This window comes from Polyodon spathula, chromosome 43, assembly GCF_017654505.1.
Source record: "Polyodon spathula isolate WHYD16114869_AA chromosome 43, ASM1765450v1, whole genome shotgun sequence".
NCBI lineage: Eukaryota > Metazoa > Chordata > Actinopteri > Acipenseriformes > Polyodontidae > Polyodon > Polyodon spathula.
Window position 1 is genome coordinate 981,133 of NC_054576.1, and position 18,456 is coordinate 999,588.

The window sequence follows — 18,456 nt, forward strand, 5'->3', positions numbered from 1 at the left end:
TATAGTGGCTATAACCAGATCACTCATATCAACAGTGCCTGTAACCAGATAACTAATAGTGGCTATAACCAGATCACTCATATCAACAGTGCCTGTAACCAGATAACTAATAGTGGCTATAACCAGATCACTCATATCAACAGTGCCTGTAACCAGATAACTTATAGTGGCTATAACCAGATCACTCATATCAACAGTGCCTGTAACCAGATAACTAATAGTGGCTATAACCAGATCACTCATATCAACAGTGCCTGTAACCAGATAACTAATAGTGGCTATAACCAGATCACTCATATCAACAGTGCCTGTAACCAGATAACTAATAGTGGCTATAACCAGATCACTCATATCAACAGTGCCTGTAACCAGATAACTAATAGTGGCTATAACCAGATCACTCATATCAACAGTGCCTGTAACCAGATAACTAATAGTGGCTATAACCAGATCACTCATATCAACAGTGCCTGTAACCAGATAACTAATAGTGGCTATAACCAGATCACTCATATCAACAGTGCCTGTAACCAGATAACTAATAGTGGCTATAACCAGATCACTCATATCAACAGTGCCTGTAACCAGATAACTAATAGTGGCTATAACCAGATCACTCATATCAACAGTGCCTGTAACCAGATAATTCATAACAAGGCTGGACACAAGACTAGAAACCCCATCCACAACACTGTCAAGAGTAAGACGGGCCACCATGAACTGCAGCGATATAATACAAACACGAAACACACCCCCGCACCACACAGGGGGTTCCCAGCGGCTGCAGGGAATTCAATTCCATTGACTCACCGCTCTCTTTCTCTTTCTCTTTCTTTCTTTCTCTCTATCTTCTATCCCTTCTGTTTTCTCGTGTCTTTTTCTCCAAGCAGCCCAACCAATGGAACTTCCGGTCCCGACTGGTGCGCTGATGTAAAGATTCCTCCGCAGCGGGTGAAACCAACGCCTTCATGATGCGAGTGCAGCCCGTCTGGGACTCTGCGGTGTGTTCTGGTGTATGGATAATGAACAGGACTCTGGACACTGGTTGCCGGTTTCTGGTCTTTTATTGTAAATTAGATGAAATAAATGCAGTGAATACAATGGAATGAATGGTGTTGGGCTTCTCTATGTTGCAAGCAGGGCACACCTGTCCTCAGTAGAGCCAAAGACAGACTGAGCTGCATTCAATTGATAATACAATAATACAGCTACTTCACTGACCATTACTCAAAACTAATAACATTCTTACAGTGTATAGAAAAATATATATACTTTTCTGCTGCAAAGATTTAACATTTTAAAAGGAAACTATGACAAAAGGAATTGCCCCTAATAAATCAATAAGAAATAATACATTTATAAATCAAATATATCGTTCAGATAAAAGCTCTAGATTATAAAAATAAATACCTTTTTTGTGTCAAACACATTACATTAAAGACCACCGACTACATTGTAAATAATGGCAACTCTGCCACATACATGCAACAATACAACTGTAGATTAACATACCTAAATTAGATTAAATAAATGCAGTGAATACAATGGAATGAGTGGTGATGAGCTTCTCTATGTTGCACGCAGAGCACACCTGACATGAGGAAAAGTAAAGCAAGCGAGTGCTTACACGTGGGAAGCTACAGACACCCTGCTAGCATGCACTGAAACTAGCCAGCCTAACACAGCAACACTCGGTAAAACATAACATATAACATATTTACATAAAGTTTCGCTTGTTCTAAACGTTTATATTATATGTACATTGGCGCATACGTAAACACATACCTCTCCTTGGTAGAGCCAAAGCCAGCCTGAGGAGTAAAAACTGTGCGCTGCTGACTGGATTGTCCCGCAGGCCAGAGCAATAGATATTCTCCACCGATATGTAAAAATAAAAACTAACGGAAGGATTTGGGTGAAATACATACAAATGAATATTAATACTCGTTACATGAGTACCGGTTTGTTTCGGAGCGTGTTTTGTGAAAGCAGTTTGACCAGTTCCTCGAGTGAAATAAAAGACTCATTTGTACACACAGTGTTAAGAGTGAAAAGCTAAATACCTCACTGGGTCTCACACTATGGACCACTTCCAGTAACAAACTGTATAAACCACAGTGAAAACAAACATGAAGATAACTTGCACACATAACACAAAATAAATATATAGACCCATGTAAATATACACACTTTTTGTGATGTTAGAACAGCGTATTGGGGGTGTTGATAGTTCCCCTCTAACTTGCATACTGAAAGTAGCATGTCAAAGCAAGAAGCAGTCTAACCAGCAGACTATGCTTGTGTAATCACAACTCAGAGGCTGGCAGACCACACAGGACTACAAAAACTGACAATGGATTCTGGGGGTTGTAGTTTTTCATGTTTGCATCATTACGTGACTGAACCGTGTGAAGGCTGCATTAGCCACTATATTAGATTTGTTTAGTTTTCCACCAAGCAGGTTGAGTAATACAAACTAGGGTTAGTACAAAAATGTAATAGATATATGTATGTTGTATTTATTTATTTTTGTGCATATGTTGGACACTTAATGTACTTGGTTCTGTAAACACGAACACCCACCTTTACTTTATCATAGGGTTTGTTTCCAGAATTCTGTACTTTATGTATGGGTTTTATAACATGCATACTAGTCAACACTGAGCTTTCAAAAAAGGAAGACTGCATGGGGAAGAACTCGGAAACAGGCCTTCACAGGCAGGGTTACCATATGACTTGGAATCAACTCCCCAGTAATGTTGTTGAAGCTGACACCCTGGGATCCTTCAAGAAGCTGCTTGATGAGATTTTGGGATCAATAAGCTACTAACAACCAAACGAGCAAGATGGGCCGAATGGCCTCCTCTCGTTTGTAAACTTTCTTATGTTCTTATGTTCTTATGTTCTTATGACTTCATATACACTAGAACAGTTTTGCGATAGTTTTTTAGGATGCATGAAAAATAACCTGAATGCATGCCTACCACAAGATTCCCAAAGCATGACAAATACAGACACAAACTGCACGGCAGGAAATATGGACTGTAGATCCTGACATGTTACCATTACCATTACCATGAATGAACAGTTATCCATCTATCTATCTATCTATCTATCTATCTATCTATCTATATATATATATATATATATATATATATATATATATATATATATATATATATATATATATATATATATAGATAGATAGATAGATAGATAGATAGAAATCATTTTGGTCCCGAGACCAAATAAAGGACTCTGGTTATTCCTGTTAATGCCAACACATTACATATTATATGTGTGTGTGTGTGTGCGTGCGTATGTATATATATATATATATATATATATATATATATATATATATATATATATATATATATATATATATATATATATATATATATATATATATATTGCTGTTCACACCATATTGAGAGTGGCCTGATCAGGAATTACCACATCATCAAATAAGCAAAACATACAATGCAGCAGAGAGAATCCCATTAACACAGTCATTTTGACACTCATATGATTAGTTAGGCACCCACCTTAAAATAAAAACAAAAATATTTAAACAGGCTTTACAAAAACAAGATTTTTTATTACTATACTTTGCAAAGAGATACAACTCCAGCTACAAAGACAACCACTGAACACACATCCATTGCAGCTCCCAGAAGAGACCACACAGTGACTTGGGCTGCAATGGAATTAAATAAAAAAAAACAGTTAATGGACAACAAAAATAGGACTGCAGTTGTGCATATTACTACTTCAAGCTGTAAAATAAAGGGATTCATCTCTTCAGCTTAATTGAGCCATGTGGTAGGCAATGGTTCATCGGTGACGTCCCGGCCAGAATGAAGAACTGAAAACACACAGGTACTGCAGTTGCAAAAGACCCGCTGTTCGCCCTTTTATTTCAAACACAAAAATATATAAAATATTTAAACAAACATGAAACACTGCTCACAGAGAAAAGTTAAATATTTAAACAAATATAAATCACGAACACAAAATACAATCAGGCTGGGCAATAGCCTTCACTGATCTTTATTATTTTTAAATTTCCTCTCGCTCGCATTCTCCACTTCTGAACATCCCACCCCGAGTGCAGAGAGCTGCCGGCTTTTATGCAGGTGACCATCTCCCGATTTTAGCAACAAATGAATCACTTAATTAATTCGGGAGATTGTCACCTTCTGCACGATGTTTTTAATCATTGCTGGCAGAGGACAAGTTACTCCCGCGCCTCTTCCAGAACATGTCTAAATAAAAACAAAACAAGAACCAAACAATAACAAAACAAAACATACGGCTACGCCGTCATATTTAATAACCACGACTTTCGCCTTCATAAAACACAATAAATAAATCATAAAACAAACAAATACAAAATAACACAGGGGCGGAGGGGGAGACCCCGTTCTAAAAATAAACAACTAAATGTACCGGGCTGCCCGCCCTGTTATAGGCCGGAAGACACAAATGCCTTCACTGCACCACCATCCATCTCTTCAGCACTGCGACCTACAGGAGGAATTAGGAGTCTACTAAACAAACTGGACAAGAGAAATGCATGCACATTGCACCTCAAAATACAAGGGTCTTCATAAGTACTTCACAGCAGGGTAATCCTCAGCTCCATAGAGGTCATTGTAGGTTGAATCTGCAGAAACGCAAGGGAGAATTTACAGGCGGAAACACACTGCTACAGCATCTATACTATTTTACTTTCCAAGTCATACCCAATGCAGCCGCATGATGACCATAAGGTCCCCCAAACCAGGAAGGACTCCAGGTGCAGGATTATTCTGGTACAAGAACTGTACTACCTTGGTGTCATTGAGCAGATAGTGACAGGCAACTCTCAGCCTGGAAAGAGGAGATGGGTTAGTAGAGCTTCAAGCTCTCATAAAGATTCTCAATTTGTGAAGCAATCCTTACCAGTAAGATGCGAACAGCACTTCATTCTCATAAGACAGGAGGTTGTTGTCAAACTGGGAGAGAAATCACAAAGGGTCAATTGCAACGATTTAGTAGAGAGCTGCATACCAAATTGTGGACTAACTAATATGGTACTATCTCAGGATCATCCCCAGCTGCTAACTTAGTACCAATTGCAATTTCAGAATTAAGATGATATGATTTTTGGTTGTGAATAGATCAGTTTCGTAATTGTCAATATATTTTGGGGTTTTTTCATATTTGCTCCAGTTATTATTATGATATTATTAAGTGTCTACAGAAATTGTTGGACTAACTTAGTATTGTTTTAGTAACCCTCTAGAAGGCAACAGCAGTTATTTTGGGTTTGTTGCAATTGAGACACATTAATATGCAGCTGATGAGCTGCTTCGTCAGTTGCAATCGGTATTAACTTGCATACTGGTTTAGTACCATCCTCCGTACCAACTACAAGATCATCCCCAGTTAGTATGTGCCTTTCAGTTCATTGCAATTGAAACGAAAGGTCTACAGGCAGCACATGCAATGCCATATTCAAGAGTCATATCAACTGTCAAAGCACCTTGTCAACTGGACAATTAGTTCAATACGATGGTGGCATTTTTCAGGTGGCAAGCGCCCACGATTCATGCAAGTAGTTCAGCCAATGATTGATTCAGGATTTTGTGGTCACCCCTTGTCAACATGTTGAAGAACCTCCTCAAATATGATTTCACATGTGTCAATATTAACCCTTCAATTTGTTCCACAGGAGTTGACATTGAAGTAGAAAACCGCATTGACAGCATCAGACTGGAGAGGCCAGCAACTAGGATCCCTTAGAGTTAGTTGACTTGGAGACAAGCTGGGGACAGATTCCACTTTCACAGCAAGACCTGCCATTTGGATCCAGGTTAAGGAAAGATTATAACTCCAATACCACTTTAGGTAACCTTTTGCCAATCTCAAAAGCAGCTATTATATGAATGTTTGGTCTGCAGGTGAGTTACCAATCATCTTTGTAGGGAAACTGCAGGACAGAGAGAAGTCAGCCACCACAACCACGGTCTCTGTATCCTTCAAGGTCAAGTCAAGCCTGCTTCTGATGCCTGAAGAGCTGATCACCTACAGAGACAAAACATCAGGTCAGTAATGTGTTGAAAGGTCAGGGGCAGAATGTAGCTTCTGGTGTCTGGAGGAGCTACCTGAAAGAAAAGGAAAGGTTTGTAGATTAAACCATAGAGGTCAGACAGCAAGAAGCACATCCACAGGAAGCAAGTGTTTTCAAAGTGCAATTGGATGGTTGAACAGGTGAGATGGTACCTTTTGCTTCACATTGGGGTCCTCAAATAACACCTGGAGAGTTAAGGTCTTTGATCCATTGGGAAAGACATGCTCCTGGACATTATAACCTTTTAGGTTGGCTTCTGGCACAGTTAAAGTCTCTGGTCCAACTATAATTTTGACAAGCTCCACATCAGACAGGAGTATATACAAACATATATATTGTGAAGGATTGGTTAGGAAAAGAACAAAACGTGAAAGAAAATGTAAACTAACTGGATGGTAAACAATGAAAGCAAATAATATAATGTGCTTGGGATTAAAACTAAAGATGGGTGAATTAATAAATTGGTAAATGATAACCGTGTTCAATAATGGAGACTTAAAAGTAATTAAGTAATTCAATTTAAAATAAATATGTCTTCTTTAGTAGAGCCCATACATACTGGATTCAGGACCAACTCCAGGTTAATTTAACTTAATGAACTAATTAATTATGTTTACAAGGGTGTGAGTGTGTGTGTTTCAGGGTGGGTGATGGTAGGAGTTTGGTTGGGAGAGCTGGAGAGCTAGCGGTTATTGTGAGCATTGTGGAACTGAAAAACGAACTATTGGAAAGGCATTTGGATTACGATTTGAATTAAGATTTGGTTTTGGTGACGAGGTAACAGGCTTAGCCTGCCTTGTTATTAATTAAGAACATCGACTGTTTAGATAGGGCCTGAGATCGGGCTAGGTTTTGTTTTGTTTTTTTTCTTTTGTTGTAAATAATAAACGCATGCTACAGCGTTTCCAGGCTTCCTGTGTCTAAAGTGTTTATTTGGAGAAGAAAAACGTGTGACCAGAGGGCAATCTGTCACTACATGTTTCATGAGCTGAAATAAAAGATCCCAGAAATTTTCCATATGCACAAAAAGCTTATTTCTCTCAAATTTTGTGCACAAATTTGTTTACATCCCTGTTAGTAAGCATTTCTCCTTTGCCAAAATAATCCATCCATCTGACAGGAGTGGCATATCAAGAAGCTGATTAAACAGCATGATCATTACACAGGTGTTCCTTGTGCTGGGGACAATAGAAGGCCACTCTAAAATGTGCAGTTTTGTCATGCAACACAATGCCACAGATGTCTCAAGTTTTGAGGGAGCGTGCAATGTCATGCTGGCTGCAGGAATGTCCACCAGAACTGTTGCCAGAGAATTGAATTTTCTTTTCTCTACCATAAGCCGCCTCCAACATCGTTTTAGAGAATTTGGCAGTACGTCCAACTGGCCTCATAACCGCAGACCACGTGTAACCATGCCAGCCTAGGACCTCCACATCTGGCTTCTTCACCTGCGGGATAGTCTGAGACCAGCCACTGGGACAGCTGATGAAACTGTGGGTTTGCACAACCGAAGAATTTTTGCACAAACTGTCAGAAACCGTCTCAGGGAAGCTCATCTGCATGCTCGTTGTCTTCACCAGGGTCTTGACCTGACTGCAGTTCGGCGTCGTAACCGACTTCAGTGGGCAAATGCTCACCTTCAATGGCCAGTATCACATTGGAGAAGTGTGCTCTTCACAGATGAATCCTGGTTTCCCTTTCACATCTCAGGATAGAAGGGAAAATGAATGGAGCAAATACAAAGAAGTCCTTGAGGAAAACCTGCTGCCCTCTGCAAGAAAGCTGAAACTGGGTGGGAAGTTCACCTTTCAGCGTGACAATGACCCAAAGCACACAGCCAAAGCTACACTGGAGTGGCTAAGGAACAAAAAGGTAAATGTCCTTGAGTGGCCCTGTCAGAGTCCCGACCTAAATCCAATCAACACTCCCTAAGGAACTTGACAGCTTGAACAGTTTTGTAAAGGCTGGTCAAATATTAGATCTATCGTTTCAACGCAAAGTTGGTAGAGACCTATCCAACCTGAGTGTCGACATTATAATTACTGCCAAAAGGTGCTTCCACAGGTTTAAAAATTTTAATTAAATGTATGGAATACTTTGAGACTTACGTGACAAAATTTGTTTATACAATAAGTTTCAAGTTCCACCCTTATCTAGAAACTATATCCGTGACAAAATAAAAAAATAAAGTTTATTTCATTATAGTAGTATCATTTTCATGGGGGATACAATAATAATAATTTCAATATTATTTTTTGCAAACATAAGGATTTTGAAATGTTAAACGTTTGTAAAGGCAATAACTCGTCAGTTTTCAAATGTCAACTGGCACAGTCTAAATGCTCTATCTTTATATTTTCAGTTTTTATCTATTTCCTTTGCATTTTATAAAATGTCCCTTTTCAATAGATTTATTTTCTTCCACATGTACACATTTACACCTTACAAGGGTCTAAACCATTCACTTTTTTTTTTTTTTTTTTATTGTGCACTGTTCAATAATATGCATTTCCAATTGCATTTCATTTTCAATGTGTGACATGGATTCGCTAATCGGCTACCTTTACTGTTATAAATGCAATAAAGAAGGAATTCCCAGAACGGACAGATGTTTCAGTCAAGCTTTTAAACACGTGTGCAAACGTGGTGCAGAGGCAGCCGAGACAATCGAGACTTTTGAGTAAGTACCCATTTTTGCTCGTGCCTTTAATTAGTTTATCAAAGAAAATTTTTGGGGTCCAACCAAAGTTAGCTGTGATTGGCTGAATTTGACAATGTTGCGCATCCTAGGATAAATTGCATTTTCATGTAATGTATGTTGTTTATCTTGTGTAGTAAATTGGATTTCAATTTCAGGTATGCTGTTTTGTCGTTTATAGATGATTGCATTATGTTGATGTAGCGATCTCGGTTAACGCAGACAGAGCACATCACACAGGGCAAGCACGAAGCCAGGACCTCAGCGCACTAAAGCAGTGCGCCGATATACGCTCCTTGCAGAGAAGCCCAATGTTTAGGTATCGGCGCTATGCTTTAATGCGGTCATGGGTTCACGCCCGCACTCTGGCTGTGTGTGGATTGCCTCCCCCAGTGTATATACTTTTTGTTAATTTAATAGGTGCTGTCTCCAGCATATTGTTGAAGTGTTAACGAGCTGCATTGTCGACGGCTTTCTGATGATGTAAAATCTGCAGCAGCTTTCAAACCCCGCGCTTGCGCATTAGAAAGCGGACAGTGGAAACCATTTGTGATCGTGCACAGTGTCAGCATTGCCTAGAGCACAGCGCTCCAAGAGCCAGCATGGCGAACTCCGCCGCCCACTTCCATCATCTCCTCGACCCCGTCCTGGCTTCGAAAAGGGAGGCCAGCCAATCAGTCTCTCATGCTGGGGATAGAGTGTTCCTGCAGCCAATAATACGCGATGCTTCCAACCAGACCCGCCTTCTGCTAGCGACGCATTTCAGCCCAGGCGCTGGAGAGGTTTGCTGTGTTTATGTGTGGAGAGCTGGCTGCGGGCGCTGCTGCTTTACTGCACGCTGCCTCCTGCTGTTTAAAGTATTCAGCTTGGGGTGAAATGTTTTCTAGTAATTTGTGATTTCGTGTTTATTACGTGCACGGAGTTCCGGGAAGAGGATTCCGCTAGACCAGTCTCCCAGTAAAACCAGTGCAGATGGAGGTCAGTGTCTCCGTGTCGCTCTTTGAAGACGAGCTCGCCTCTGCCGTCGAGCTCGCAGTGAAAGCGGCTGTGGACTCCGTCTTGTGTGCGGTTACTAAAGCTGTCGGCAGCAAATTCACTGAATTCCGAGTGGAAATGACTGGAAAGGAGAAAGAGATTGAAAGTCTGAAGCGGAGATTGGAAATATCAGAGAGCGAGCTGAGAGCCGTGCGAGGGTGTGGAAACACTGCAGATACAGACATCAAACACCCTTTCATATTTCAGGGTAAGATTGATTTTATTGTGTGTTATTGCTCGGTCAAGCCAACACCTTAAACCACCTTCTATTGATAAGATCTTGGTTAGAATTTCTCTTTGGAGAAGTTTGAACGTGTTTGATTATTATAAGCGCTGTTAATGTTACAGATGTGTCCTAATATTGGATATAAGGAGTCTAATCAAGGCACTGTATTATTTTATAGACCATAAGAACGAGGCAAATCTAACCTAGTCTCATTTACATTTAAGTAGGCATTCTAGAAACTAATAAACTACTAGACTGGTAAATCTTAACCCGTTTAATTAAAAAAAGACTGAAGTGGTATCCTTGTGGTAAAGTGATGTCTTGTGTAGAGTCCCGCAGAGACAGCCGCAGCCCGTATTGCAGAGGGTTGGAATAATGATTTGTGTTCTGTTATCAACATATTCAGCTCCAGTGCTGCTGAGTTTGCATTTGGTACAGTCTCTGCTGGTTCTTTTGCTTTAGTCCTAGGCCCTTATTGACACACACAGACACACACAGACACACACACACACACACACACACACACACACACACACACACACTTACTTTCCAGACCTAACTTCGAATAAAGGGGGCGGCAGCAGCACCCTGCTGCACCAATCCGCTGTAAGATTTTGGACCCTAGTGGTTCCACAAGTTCAATTAAGGGTTGAAGTTGGAGGAAATAATTACGACACAGTATAAGGTATCAACTAAATAATTTTATTGAGTCTCTAGATAACAGAATAACATTTATATAAGCAGTAGACAAAACCCCACGGACGGATATTACCCCAATTCTCTGGCCGGAGCGCAGGTTTTGTTGTGATTTTTTTAGAATATGCTTCAATTCGAACTTTAGAGACATCCCCTGAAAATGATGCACCGTTGTTGACATGGATATTTTGTAATTGAAAGTATAAACAAGTATGTCAGTTGAACAGAAAAATGCTTTTGAAGTAGTGGTCTAACACATACACACAGTGTGTATTAAGAATGGATAGTGCTACACTGTATATTATACTGTAACAGTGTGTATTAAGAATGGATAGTGCTACAGTGTATATTATACTGTAACAGTGATTATTATTAAGATTAAGAATGGATAGTGCTACACTGTATATTATACTGTAACAGTGATTATTATTAAGAGTGGATAGTGCTACAGTGTATATTATACTGTAACAGTGATTATTATTACAGATATTATACTGTAACAGTGGATAGTGCTACAGTGTATATTATACTGTAACAGTGATTATTATTAAGAATGGATAGTGCTACAGTGTATATTATACTGTAACAGTGATTATTATTAAGAATGGATAGTGCTACACTGTATATTATACTGTAACAGTGATTATTAAGAATGGATAGTGCTACACTGTATATTATACTGTAACAGTGATTATTATTAAGAATGGATAGTGCTACAGTGTATATTATACTGTAACAGTGATTATTATTAAGAATGGATAGTGCTACAGTGTATATTATACTGTAACAGTGATTATTATTGAGAATGGATAGTGCTACACTGTATATTATACTGTAACAGTGATTATTATTAAGAATGGATAGTGCTACAGTGTATATTATACTGTAACAGTGATTATTATTTATACTGTAACAGTGTGTATTAAGAATGGATAGTGCTACACTGTATATTATACTGTAACAGTGATTATTATTAAGAATGGATAGTGCTACACTGTATATTATACTGTAACAGTGATTATTATTAATAGTGCTACACTGTGGATAGTGCTACACTGTATATTATACTGTAACAGTGATTATTATTAATGGATAGTGCTACACTGTATAGTGCTACACTGTATATTATACTGTAACAGTGATTATTATTAAGAATGGATAGTGCTACACTGTATATTATACTGTAACAGTGATTATTATTAAGAATGGATAGTGCTACACTGTATATTATACTGTAACAGTGTGTATTATTGTATTAAGATCTATCATTTGTACAAAACAACGTGATGCTGCAGTTTGTTTTGTTAGAATAATTCTAACCATAAAATAAATAAATCAATAAAGTACTTTGTAGCTCTGCGAATACATACCTAAATCAGGCATATCCCAAAGTATTCTTTGGTGGTTGTCTTCGAATTGAAAGGGAACTTGTGTTCTGTGTTAGTTTCCTTCAAAACTGTTATCACAATACAGTATGAGGTAACAAAAAGACATTCCTCAGACCCTGTGCTGAGACTGCAAGACTCCCTGCTTGGTTTCTAAGCCTGTTTGCAGTAGAGAAATGGATGTTTGCATTGGAACAGAGCGGCGCTCATGATGGTGATTGACAGGGAGGTAGAAGTGGATGCAGTGCTCCAGTGAGGTACAGCAGCTGAGAAAGCCCAGCAGGGCTGAGTCTTGTTTTGTACAGGATGTAGAATAAAAAGATGTTCATATGAAAATGCCTTTTCCTTCACTTTGTTCATAGGAACACAAACACAGTGTTATCCGATGATTGCAATGTAGAATAACAGGAATGGGATCAATACCAGAATGAACCAAAACCACCAAACTATTATACCAGCTCACCCCTATACGAAATAACTGAGGAGCAGTCACTCTAAATGCATGGTGCACATTATTGAGCACAGCAGATTGATCAAGGATTGTATCAAAATAAACCCTCCAAAGTAACTAACAGTTTTGTTTCCCACAGATCCCAAAGAGAGCCACGCTATCCCTGAATCTGAAACGCAGGAGGGGCCAAAGATAGAAGCAGTTTACACACAGGAGGAGTCCTTTGAGCAGGAGTGGTGTGCAAGTCTAATGCAGGTTACAGAGCTGACATTAATTAAAGATGAAGAAGTCCCTCAACAGGAATGTGTTCCTATCAAAGAGGAGTTCATAGAGCAGGAATGTGTCCCCATCACAGAGGAACCTCTTCATGAAAATAATGTCCATACACTTGAGGAGAACAACAATCTGGGATCCAGCCTGTGTGATGATTCTCCGTCTGAATGTGAACTGGGATTTAGAGGTAACCCTACAAAACAAGCAGCATTGAGCTGCCTATTCATCTTTCAAAACCTGGTACAGAACACCAGCAGTGTGCTTCACATTCATATTTTAACCAAGGGGAGCTGCCCAGCCACTCTGTCAACAAGGACATAACTGTGCTTGCTCCTGAGGCAGCTGCTAGATGAGCAGCCACTGCCCCGCCTCTTTAGAATGCTGTTAGATCAGCGGTGTCGTCACAGAGCTGCAGGGAGCACATGTCCCATCACTGGTGATGCCAAATCCACTCGGGTTGCTTAGCGTCACCAGAAGAAACATTTCAGTGCAGTACCTGCATATAAACCTGATCTTACACTTTTATAACTGAAAGCGATATTAAGTGAGGTGGAAATCGGTAGAGGTGAGACATATCACGATGCACAAGCCTCGATATGTATTGCAATTATATATGTATATATACATATACATATACATACAGTGGTTCTCAAAAGTATTCACCCCCCTTGGACTTTTCCATATTTTATTGTGTTACAACGTGGAATCAAAGTGGATTGAATTAGGCATTTTTGCCACTGATCAAAACAAAAAAAGTCCATAATATCAAAGTAAAACATAAAATCTAAATTAATTACAAATACAAAACAGAAAATAATTGATTGCATAAGTATTCACCCCCTTGAGTCAATATTTGGTAGAGGCACCTTTGGCAGCAATTACAGCCATGAGTCTATTTGGATAAGTCTCTACCAGCTTTGCACATCTGGACACTGCAATTTTTGCCCATTCTTCTTTGCAAAATTGCTCAAGCTCCGTTAGGTCCAGGCTTTGACTGGGCCACTCCAGGACATTGACCGTTTTTGTTTTTAAGCCACTCCAGTGTGGCTTTGGCTGTATGTTTGGGGTCATTGTCCTGCTGGAAGATTAATCTTCTCCCAAGTCCCAGGTCTCTTGCAGACTTCAGCAGGTCTTCCTCCAGGATTTCTCTGTACTTTTGCTGCATCCATTTTGCCCTCTATCTACACAAGCTTTCCAGGCCCTGACGCAGAGAAGCATCCCCATAGTATGATGCTGCCACCACCATGCTTCATGGTAGGGATGGTGTTCTCAGGATGATGTGCGGTGTTAGGCTTGCGCCAAACATAGCGCTTAGCGTTGAGGCCAAAAAGCTCTACTTTGGTCTCATCAGACCATAGAATCTTCTTCCACTTGGTCTCAGTTTCTCACATGCCTTCTGGCAAACTCTAGCCGAGATTTGATGCAAGTTTTTTCAACAAGTGGCAAAAAGAAAGCCATCTCCCATAAAGGCCAGTTTTGTGAAGCAACCAGGCTATTGTTGCTGAATGCACAGTGTCTCCCAGCTCAGCCGTGGAAGACTGTAACTCCTTTAGTGTTGATAGGCCTCTTGGTGGCCTCCCTGACTAGTGCCCTTCTTACCCGGATACTCAGTTTTTGAGGATGGCCTGTTCTAGACAGATTCACACCTGTGCCATGCTCTCTCCATTTCTTAATAATGGACTTTACTGTGCTCCGGGGGATATTCAGTTCTTATATCCTACCCCTGATTGGTGCTTTTGAAGAACCTGATTCCAGATTTGCTTCGAATGTTCCTTTGTCTTCATGATGTAGTTTGTTAGGAAATGTACTGACCAACTGTGGGACCTCCCAGAGACAGGTATATTTAACCTGAAATCATGTGAAACACCTTCATTGCACACAGGTGGACTCCATTCAACTAATTCTAAAGACTTCTAAAGACAATTGGTTGAACCAGAGTTTGTTTAGGTGTGTCATAGCAAAGGGGGTGAATACCTATACAATCAATTATTTTTTGTTTTATATTTGTAATTAATTTAGAACCATTTGTGAAATGTTTTTTTTTCACTTTGACATTATGGACTTTTTTGGGTTGATCAGTGGCAAAAACTCCTAATTAAATCCATTTTGATTCCATGTTGTAAGACAATAAAATGTGGAAAAGTCCAAGGGGTGAATACTTTTGAGAGCCACTGTAAATGTTTAATACTGAAGAAAATTATTGAATACATTTCATCAACAGGCTTCCAATTTCCAAGGATTGGGCTATATCTTCTACTACCACGATCCAAATACAGGCTAACATACTCCAATAACCCGAAACACAAGTTTTATAAATCTGTAGACTCCTTCTAACTGAAACTGCCAGAGTAAAAAAATAAAAAGTTTTAAAATCTGGCTTGTTCAGTGTTGTACGACTCCTATCTTGAAAGGACTGTTGGCAGACAAAGTTTCACTTTGTCATTTACCCTTTAGGACCAAGCGTTTTTCAGTGGGATGCTCCCCCAGGACAAGGGTTTGTTTTGGCTGTCGAATCTCTTCCTGTAAAAATCACTAGCAATCTATTTTTTTACAGCAGCATCTTGGAATTGGGATCGTTTTTTTTTTTTTTCCCCTAACACTGGGGAACATTCTAAAGCACTTCACACAACATACAAACTTTTCATATTGTTTTCAATATTTATATTTTATTTATTTATTTATTTTTAAACATTAACTATTTTTGTATTATGTATTCTGCTTTGAGAGCCTTGTATAAAAACGTGTTGCCCTCGGAAACAAGCAGGCAGTGAAGTTCAACCACTCCCCTTACAATTCACACGCAGCTACTGGATAACAGAATAAACCCCTTTATTTTTATTTGCTGATCAATACATGTGGCGCATTACAAATGAAAACATAATTTGTCATGTTTATTGCTGTATCACAATACAAAATCCACGGATTGTGGATCGGATCGTGTTATAAAAGATCACGATGCATCGATATTCTCATGAATTGTTACACCCCTAGAAATCAGTGGCTGGTAATCTGAATGATATTCAGACTGGCAAATTTCAATATGCAGAGATAGAGTTAAGATTTCAGATAACTGCAAGGCCAAGGCAACCCATTTTTTCTGTTCAATCTGTGGCTCAAGGTACTGCTTTTGTACTTGTAAACGCATTATTTTGGTTTCTGAAAAGACAAATGTGTGGAATAACAAACCCCCTGCAGCCCTGCATAGTTCTACATGCCGTGTGTCTTCAATACAGGCAGAATAAAAAGGCAAGGTGCAGAGCGGGGGATTGCAATTGGGATTCTGTTTTTAGAAGCACAGCAAATATTAATTATCAAAAACAGAATATTAGATAAATAGCAGTACTATCACCATACAGGTACTAAATAGGATTTTTCATGACCCAGTGTTGGCTCGAATTTAAAATATTCCAGTTTAATCTGTTAAAAAAAAAAAAAAAAAAAAAAGCATGTTGTTTTTCATTTTCCACTTGACTGATATGATGTCATTCTTGCTGTGACTGAAACTTGCAGGATACTAACTGGTAAATGAGTCCGCCTCATCTCAAGCAACCAATCACTGAGCTGCTCTCTCGCTTGTGTTCAGAACAGTGCATGTGGAAGAATGCTCTACACTAACCTTTGTGTCTCTTCTCTTTCTTTCTTTAGGTTCCAAAGTAGATGAAGGAGAACACGACTCCACTCCATCACCCCAGTGCAAAAACGCTTCTAGTGGCAAACCACAGTGCAAGAAGCACAGAGAAACATCACCCCAAGAAGAGTATGTGAAGACATTGAGGACTCACTCAGTTAAAATCCCTTCTTTACAAGACAGACCCCCTCTTACTGTGGAGAGTAGAGAGACACCACATTCTGCATGTTCTAACAGTTCTGAAACCCAGAGCAACTTGAAGACCTTGCCTCAATCTATTACAGGTGGGAAGAGTTCCTGTCAGTTAGACGTTCCTGAAACTCACAAGGGAAATCACACAGGAGGGACTACATTTTCCTGGGTTGATTGTGGGAAGAGTTTCAATCATATATCACTGCTTAAAAGACACCAGCGCATTCACACAGGAGAGAAACCTTCCCACATACAGTCCAGTGATAAGAGTTTCACACAGTTAGGAAATCTTCATTCACAACAGCGCATTCACACAGGAGAGAATCCTTATCACTGTGCTGTTTGCGGGAAGAGATTCAGTCACTTAGGAAACCTTAAAATCCACCAGCGCATTCACACAGGAGAGAAACCTTATCACTGCACAGTTTGTGGGAAGAGATTCAGCCAGTTAGGAGACCTTAATAAACACAAGCGCATTCACACAGGAGAGAAACCTTATCACTGTGCTGTTTGTGGGAAGAGATTTAGTCAGTTAGGAGACCTTAATAAACACAAGCGCATTCACACAGGAGAGAAACCTTATCACTGTGCTGTTTGTGGGAAGACATTCAGCCAGTTAGGAAATCTTAAAAGACACCATAAAATTCACACAGGTGTGTAATCCTATCCCTGCATTAGTCGGAGAATGTTAACCCTTTAACCTCCCCAGAAGTGGTATATATCATCGGAATTGCACAGCCCGAAGTGGTTTATACATCTTATAACACGGCTACCTGTCGTTTGGGTGAATTAAAAATAATTAAAATAATTAAAACACATTTTAAATTAAGACTAAACCAGAAACTTTTAATTTCTATACACCCGCAGTGTAATATGGTCCCACATTTAATTTAATGTAATTTATTGTTCGCTTATTAAAAATAAATTGCACTTGTTCATTTATTGTGAATTTCTGCATCGAAAGTGCCGTCTCATATGAAACCAGAGGACTGAGCACCCGCTGGTGATGGGCAGAGTTTCAAATGACACAGAGGAAGTAAGAAGAGCAGCTGCCATGGATGCTGAAGCTGTGTCTTCAAGTGAGTTTGCGTACTCGTTATATGCGAGGCACACATATTCAAGTCTGTTTTCATCCTTTTGGAAGTTTTTGTTGGTTGTGTGACACGCTTGTGTCCAAGTCGTGCCAGATTAAGTTGAAGATCAAACCAGACCTTACACACCAGTCTGACCGCGGTGTTGGGACAGTGCCTCAGTTTCCCACAGACACTTAAAATCCAGGCCGGTAATTCGGGGGAGGGGTGGTGTCTGGCCTTGTTTTTACCTGCTTTTCTAAAAGTTTTCATGACTGACAGGAATACATATTGCTGGTTTTAAACTCGCTGTCAGCAGAGATGTAAAAACTTCTACAGTTAAAACATCTGTTTAGTCCAGCTCATTGTTATAAAACTGGAGACTGAATAATAAAATCCCATCTGTTGTTGGGATTTTTTTTTGACTTCCTTAAAATGAATGTCCATGTTTTTAAACTAGTCTTAAAGTACATTAACAGCCCATGCTGTATTTTTTCAATCTTTGTTTTCTTCTGTTTCATTTAGCTGTTCCTCTACTGGTGTGTGTCTACTCCTTACAGTTGCTGGTGCACTTATTTGTATTTTTTGTTTCCGATGAACTGCTGTCTTCACTCAGGAAGTCGGTGTTGTACCAGTTATCTGGAGTTTCATCCCCAAATATATTAAAGGAAATAGGTGGAATAT

General features: G+C 39.5%; 1 protein-coding gene across 1 annotated transcript; it reads left to right on the top strand.

Moving 5' to 3' along the window:
• Positions 1 to 9,569: 9,569 nt before the first annotated feature.
• On the top strand, positions 9,570 to 17,480 carry LOC121305384 (zinc finger protein 771-like). The gene is made up of 3 exons (XM_041236997.1): positions 9,570 to 10,059; positions 12,749 to 13,069; positions 16,528 to 17,480. Exons 1-3 carry the CDS (start codon positions 9,789 to 9,791, stop codon positions 17,361 to 17,363), a joined length of 1,428 nt encoding a protein of 475 aa, XP_041092931.1. The 5' UTR covers positions 9,570 to 9,788; the 3' UTR covers positions 17,364 to 17,480.
• Positions 17,481 to 18,456: the final 976 nt, after the last annotated feature.

Coding starts and splice junctions, on each gene's coding strand:
- LOC121305384 (XM_041236997.1), top strand. CDS start 9,789: ATGGAGGTCAGTGTCTCCGTGTCGCTCTTTGAAGACGAGCTCGCCTCT. Junction 10,060..12,748: donor ACACCCTTTCATATTTCAGG/GTAAGATTGATT, acceptor TGTTTCCCACAG/ATCCCAAAGAGAGCCACGCT. Junction 13,070..16,527: donor ATGTGAACTGGGATTTAGAG/GTAACCCTACAA, acceptor TTCTTTCTTTAG/GTTCCAAAGTAGATGAAGGA.